Genomic DNA, 7,204 nt, shown 5'->3' on the forward strand with positions numbered 1-7,204 from the left:
TGAGTATCTCAGTTGCCGAGGCTGGTGATGATGCAACTACAAGGAGCCGGGGACCAAGTCTTAGTGAGATGAGTGAGCCATAGGTTTGAGCTAAGTGGGTGATTGAGACATGGGACTCCATTCCCATTTGGTGAATGTTTCCTATGATGGGCCATGGAGTTGGTCCTGGTGGAAGACCTTTGGATGGGGAAGATCTGAAATTCTTGTAAAGGAGAAAGAGAAGAGTTAATAAGAAGAGAGGGAAGAAGAGATTTATGTCTCCTATGACAGCTCTTTGAACCATGATTCTCATCAAAGCTTGGCACTTCAATTTTAGGGACTATGAATTGAGGTTTATATAAAGGGTAAACAAAGGTGCTGAAAGAGCCATATTGTACCAAGGAACTTGATTTTTTTTTCTTCCTTACAATATGGTAAACAATAAACAATAATAGAAATTGTTAAGGAGTGACCTATATAAAGCGTGTGGGAGCAGGCAAGGCAAGGTCAGAGCAAAGAAAAGGCCCAGATGAATCTAGAGCCAAACCTTAACGGTTAAGGCTTTGTTAGTTAGATTAATTTAATCAGGGTGGGGTGAGGACTCCATGGAATTGACCAGCACACAACAATTGTATTTTTTGGAGAGTTTTCCTTCACCGTTGAGGAAAAATACCTCCATGTAAGGTTCTTCCGTACGAAGTCGATGATACCCATGGCAGTGATTTAGACAACAAAGAGATGCAGAGAAGTATCTTCTTCTTAGGTAAACCCCCAAACCTCTTGAAGTGCCAATGGAGGAACTCCTACTGTAGTTGTCTTTAACCTTGGTGTCTCACATAGATCTCAAATCTCTGGAATCCGCCATGGAGTTAACTCTCACCATAGAGTTTAGCTTATGAGGAAAGATCTCTGGAATCAGCCATGGAGTACCTCCTACAATTGTTGCAGAAAGCATGCAGAGATATCTCTCCATCACAGAGTAACTCCCATCAAAGGAAGAAGATGACGAAACAGCGTAATGATTATAGACAAAGTTTTCTGGCATCGATGGTTGAATGAGAAGAGGGCCCAAATGTGACCCCCTCCTTCCCCTGACTTGGGGAGAATGGATTCTGCTTTCACCATGGTCTTAGGAAAACTCCGTCTAAGGTTGCATTTGGTAACGTTCTAAAAAAACATTTCTGGAGTTTTTTAGGAACGAAAAACGGAATAAAGCGTTTGGTGCATTTATGGTGTGCTTCGTTTTTTTTTTTTAACAAAAGGTGAAAAAAAACAAAAACAAAAATGAAAAAACAAGAATTTACGTAACAACGAAAGGTAGTTCCATCATTCCAATTTCGTTAAAAAAAAAACGACATTTTGACACTAAAACTGAAATTTCCGTTTCTGACACGAAATGTCGTTTTTGGAACAGAAACGTTACCAAACACAGCCTAAGACTTATTGTCATTAAAAAACAGAGGGGAAGGGTGGTTGTCAGTTTAATGATGAAAGCGCTTTTTTTATAATTTTTTTTTGTCCCTTTGATGAAATGATTTTTTTTTACGTAATTATCCCCTATAATACCGAGCCCGAATCCTCTACAGCAGCCGCACTGGTGGAGTGAGCATCTAACAGTTGGGGGCACCTGGACACACACCTCAAGGTGCTTTCAGCCACTCACTACATCCGTGCAGCTGCTGTAGATGATTTTTTTCTTCCGCTATCCCCCACTCTAATAGGACTATGGTCTTCAAGAAGAATAGAAAAGAAAATTACGAAAACTATATGATTACCCATTTACCCAAATATATATATATATATATATATATAATCAGGTTTGGATTTACAAAAGTACCCCCACCCTCATCACCTATTTTTTCAAGACATTTTTATCCTAGACTAGCTTCTTGACTTCTTCCATCCCTCTCCAGTCACTGGTTCTCTCTAGTTCGTACGGTTATATCAAAATAAACAAAAGAAGAAGAAGAAGAAAGAGCAAAATAAACAAAAGAAGAAGAAGAAGAAAGAGCTGGGAGAGAAGGAGATGTGTACTGCGATCGCGATGGCAATAGCGATGAATTTGCTATATTTAATGTTGTGTTCAAAGATGACTTTCTCACTAATGGTGATGAACGAATCTGGGTCATTGTTGCAGCTGTTGCTGCTGACCATGGTTTTAGTATGGTTTTTTTTATAATTTAATATGTGCTGATAATAATTAGTTCTAGCTGTGGGAGGAAAACTATTAAAACAACTCTGTTTTATCTTCAATCTGAGAATGTTATTTGCAAGAAAAAAAAAACCAAACCAAAACAAAATACACGAACAAATTGAAATAGATCTGCATAGAAGGCAAGTATAATTTACAACACCTTCAATATAGGATAAAAAGGCTAGCAGAAAACTATGGACACTGACCAAGATAAGACATAATCCACTCTCACAATAGTGTGGAAGGAAGACTTGATTATTGACTGTGTCTTGCTTTAGGAATGAGGATTAGAGGTTGTTTCTTCCGTAACATTATTCCAAACTTGTCATTCATGTCTAGATTGGCTGGATGCATGTCTTCTGGGAGAGACCAATCAAAGGAGTGAATCAAAGAAGCCAGAATGAAATGAATCTGCTTAGCAGCCATGGATAGTCCTGGGCAGATTCTCCTTCCTGCACCAAACGGTATGAATTGGAAATGGTTACCCTTGAATTCCACATCAGATTCAAGGAACCTCTCTGGTTTGAAGGCTAATGGATCATCCCAGGCCACAGGGTCCCTACCAATTGCCCACGCATTCACGAATATTAAAGAGTCCTTGGGTATGGTGTAATTCATCACAGTACATGAATCAATTGCACGGTGAGGAAGGAGAAAGGGTGCTGGAGGATGTAATCTTAGTGTCTCTTTTACACAGGCATGAAGGTAAGGTAGGCGTGGTAGATCAGACTCTTGTACAAATTTTCCTCTCATCTCCTTTGTAAGTTCATCTCGAACTTTGTTCATGGCTTCTTCATTTTTCATCAGTTCTGCCATTGCCCACTCAATTGTTGTTCCACTTGTATCTGTACCAGCAGTGAAAAGCTCCTGGCAAGGACATGAAACAGCCAACTTCAAAATTAGTTAATGGGCATTTCAAGTTTGATTCTTATTCAACTTTTAAAGCAAAAAATTTTGCGTGTGCGTGTGTGTGTGTGTGTGTGTGTGAGTGAGAGAGAGAGAGAGAGGGACATACATGAAGCATGTTGTTGATCTGATCATCAGTAAAACCATGGTTGATCAGAACATCTAAGAAATCTTGTTGGCTTGAAACACTACAATCAACCCTTTCTCTTCTTTCTTTGATGATATTCTCCCACCTAGCACTGATCTTCTCAAACAATTCCTTCACTCTCTTGTTTAGCCTCTGAATATCTAACCTCTTGAATATTGGAAACAAATCACCCAAGTCAGGAGTTGATGCCAACACCATTATTTTCTTCACCAGTTGCTTAATCCCTCCATCAGTACCATCATCCTCAAAACTAACCAAATCCTTTGACAGGAAAAGATTACTCAAGATGTTAAAAACAGTAGCAAACATTACTTCACCTATGTTCACAGCCTCACCTTCCTTTATACTCAGAAAACTGATCAGCTCCATCACCTTCTTCTCCCTCAAAAATGCTTGAGACTCAAGCAGCTTGGATGAGAACAGTTCAGACCGATAAAGGGTACGTAGACTCTTCCATTGATCATTGCATTCAGGAGCCCAAGCAATTGTCATGCGTTCTGGGTTGTCCTTGAGATCGGATGCCGACTGTGGTGCGAAGCGGCCAGAGAGTACACTGTCATGCACCTTGAGTATCTCGGTTGCTGTAGCTTGTGATGATGCAACTACAAGAAGCCGGGGACCAAGTCTTAGTGAGATGAGTGGACCATAGGTTTGGGCTAAATGGGTGAATGAGACATGGGACTCTCTTCCCATCTGGGGAATGTTGCCTATGATAGGCCATGGAGATGGTCCTGGTGGAAGAGATGAACCTTTGGATGGAGAAGATCTAAAAGTCTTGTAAAGGAGAAAGAGAAGAGCTAGCAAGAAGAGAGGAAAGAGGAAATAGATGTCTCCAATGAGAGCTGTTTGAGCCATGGTTCTTACCTAAGTCTTGTAGTTCAGTTCTAGGGTCTATTTAGGTTTATATAAAGGGTCAACAAAGGTGACGAAAGTACCATTATGTACTTAGGAACTTGATTTTCTTCTTCCCCAAGACACAGTAAACAATATAAGAGATAATGTTTAGAGTGACCTATAGAGTGTGACTGAGCGGACGGTCAAACCTTGGTGGTTAAGGAATTTTTAGTTTGATTTATTTATTCACTTGGGTCCTAGGATTCTTCAGATTTTGATCCATCACACCTCTATGTTAAGAGGGACCAACAGAGTGTGACGGAGCATGCATGGAAAGGTCAAACCTTAGTGGTTAAGGATTTTTTTAGTGAGAACGGATTAGATTTATGTACGAGATTAGTCTCGTATGTTCCTGGTTTGTAGATTTAGAATCTATTAAATAAAGAAAAAGAAAATGAATTTCAAATCAATGGTCGAAGGACGTACAAGATTGTCGTTAACTTGATCCACTCTCTTTTTTAGTTTGATTTATTTATTTACTTGGGGACCAAGGATTCTTGAGAGTTGACTTATCACACATCTATATGTTAAGAGTGACCTATAGAGTGTGGGGAGCATGCAAGGAAAGTCAAACCTTGGAGGTTAAGGAATTTTTACTTTGATTTATTTATTTACTTGGGGCCAAGGATTCTTGAGAGTTGACCCATCATATATCTATTGTATCTTTTGGAGAATTTTTTCCTCCACCTTGGATAAAAACACCCTAATCTAATGTCATTATTACTCTTTTACCATAGTCAATATAACTCGCACCCTCTTTTGCTATGCCTGACCAAAAACACCAAGACCATTCGTGAAGGAAATCCTCCTTTGCTGTGGGTGAAGGGAAACTATTTTATATATATATATTCCTTTTCTTTTATATTTTCATTGATAATCCAGAGGTAAGTGTGTATATATATATATATATATATATAGAGAGAGAGAGAGAGAGAGAGAGAGAGAGAGAGAGAGAGAGAGAGGGGGGGGGGGGAAGCTTTGGTCAACATGATAAATTATTAATAGTGTAATGATAAATATAATTTGCTAATGGCTAAATGTCATGGAAAAAGATCCAAAGGTGGAAAGATCATGTCACCCAGTAATTATTTTATCACTATTTTTAGTTTTTAATCCCATTTTATTCTTGGTTTGATATACAGTTTAGTGCTGCATATGTTTGTAGAAACATGGCGATCCAAGGGCAATCCGTTCCCACTACATATTACTCTTAAGTACGCCAATGACCCAATCTCCATGGCTTGTGTATCCTGAGGAAGAGGACCATGTATTGAATGTTTTTCATCCCTTATTCAAAGGCAGTCTCATAGAAATTCCAGGACTATCCGATTCAGGAATATGTTCCTCAAGCGATGGTTGGTTAGTTATGTGAATATTCAAGGCGAGTGTTCTTTCTCAATCCCTTCAATAAGACTATGATTGAACTCCCGGATTTTCCATCCCAAGAATGGGATTTATTACCAGAAAATGAAAAATGGTCGTACCACTTACCAGCATTCTCATTCTCATCCCCTCCAACCTCATCGAATTGTATGGTCTTTGGCATCGCAAGATTACATATTTGCATAATTTGTCAGGGGGAAGCAAGCTGGACTATTCACAAGTGTATAGCCAATAATCTACCATTCAGGCTATCTAATACCAATCCAGTATTCCATAATGGGCTTGTTTACTGCCTCGGTGAAGATGGAAATCTTGGAATTTTTTATCCACACAAGGATGATGATAGAAGGGAAGAATGCAATTGGACTGTTCTTGATCGTCCCCATACACCATCTTTTGTTTTAACCATTCCAGATGGTAACCGTTTCTTGGTCTAATGTAATGGTAATCTTGTTTCAAGGTCACATGGGAAAGGGTGCCTCCGTATTCATTCTGGATCATCAGACGATGATCTGGAATCAAGTCCAAGATTTGGAAGATCACATGTTATTCTTTACAAGTCAAACTTCGCTCTCCTTAAAAATGGATAATGCAATCGATGGAATGGATGGCAAGATCTACTTTCTCTCCTTTTCTTCTTGTGATTGTGATAGTAGTTCTATCCTTTGACTTGGACATGTGGGCTTATTGGACTAGGTTGTTGGCCCATTTGAAAATTCTCCTATATCATTGATGATCTCACCCGCCTCAGAACAGCCCGGGTTACTAAGAGAACACCCATCAATGTTTAATTCAACCAATTATCTGGAGGAGGCGCCCATACAACTTCAACAATTTTCTCAAAAGGCACTCGGAAACAGATAACATTAATTTCATAGAAATCAATAATTCTGTAACTGAGAAGATATGCATTTTTTCCATTTTTGAGAAATCTTGCATTATTGCTTTCACCACCAGTAGGAAGAGATTTATTATCATATCTTCGATTATTTCTTTCCATCCATAGCTGACGATCGAGGAATCAAAATAACTGCAGCAAGCCAAACCTTCCCTAGCGAGACCACTATTGCCTTTCTCGAATAGCTCTTCCAAAGAGGGAAAAACACACAGTAGTAATAGAGGAGGCATGATCAATTCCTGTTACTGTGTCTTCTATTCTCTAAGTACTCATATGTACCATTCTTTTGGCACCAGTTATTCAAGCCTAGACATATCTAGAATGAAAATTCGGAGAAATTGTGCTTGGATTGAACCCAATTTTATCATACCTTCTAGTAAGGACCTTCAGTGGGGTTTGAAATCGTCCACTAATTAAATAAAGTATTAGCTTATGTTTCTTACTAGTGCAATAAAAGCTGTAATGTTTTCTCTAGATCAAAGTATTATCTATGAAGTAATGTTCATTCTTTTTATTCCTTATACTACAACATTTTTTGTTTTTTTGTTTTTTTAGTTCAATGATTGTTAACATGTCATTAAATTCTCTGTTACAAATCTTGATTTAGCTCTTTTGTCTTTTTTTTAATTTTGTTTTCGATGAAATTGATAAGAATTAATTAGTAGTAAGGGGGAAAAGGGGGTTGAAGGGTGAAAGAACACAAAAAGAATAAAGAGGGACTGAAGGCCATCGCTAAAAGGTGATGGTTTTTCGAGGGTTTTCAGAAAACCAATCCAGTGGAGGTTTCATCGAGAAGGATACC

The 7,204-nt window shown here is 38.6% G+C and overlaps 1 protein-coding gene across 1 annotated transcript; it reads right to left on the reverse strand.

The window, feature by feature from the left end:
* Window positions 1-2,285: 2,285 nt before the first annotated feature.
* LOC122082094 (probable (S)-N-methylcoclaurine 3'-hydroxylase isozyme 2) lies at window positions 2,286-5,645 on the reverse strand. Its single transcript, XM_042649584.1, has 3 exons — window positions 5,613-5,645; window positions 3,189-4,091; window positions 2,286-3,040 (listed from the first exon to the last, which is right to left on the reverse strand). Exons 1-3 carry the CDS (start codon window positions 5,643-5,645, stop codon window positions 2,429-2,431), a joined length of 1,548 nt encoding a protein of 515 aa, XP_042505518.1. The 3' UTR covers window positions 2,286-2,428.
* Window positions 5,646-7,204: the final 1,559 nt, after the last annotated feature.

This window comes from Macadamia integrifolia, chromosome 6 (genome assembly GCF_013358625.1).
Source record: "Macadamia integrifolia cultivar HAES 741 chromosome 6, SCU_Mint_v3, whole genome shotgun sequence".
Taxonomy (NCBI): domain Eukaryota; kingdom Viridiplantae; phylum Streptophyta; class Magnoliopsida; order Proteales; family Proteaceae; genus Macadamia; species Macadamia integrifolia.

Excerpts from the sequence above, each read along its gene's own strand:
- LOC122082094 (XM_042649584.1), bottom strand. The coding sequence starts at position 5,645 with ATGAGGTTGGAGGGGATGAGAATGAGAATGCTG. Across the intron at positions 4,092-5,612 it reads GGATGAGAATGAGAATGCTG|GTAAGAACCATGGCTCAAAC; the intron begins GTAAGTGGTACG and ends TACAAGACTTAG. Across the intron at positions 3,041-3,188 it reads AGATCAACAACATGCTTCAT|GAGCTTTTCACTGCTGGTAC; the intron begins GTATGTCCCTCT and ends TGTCCTTGCCAG.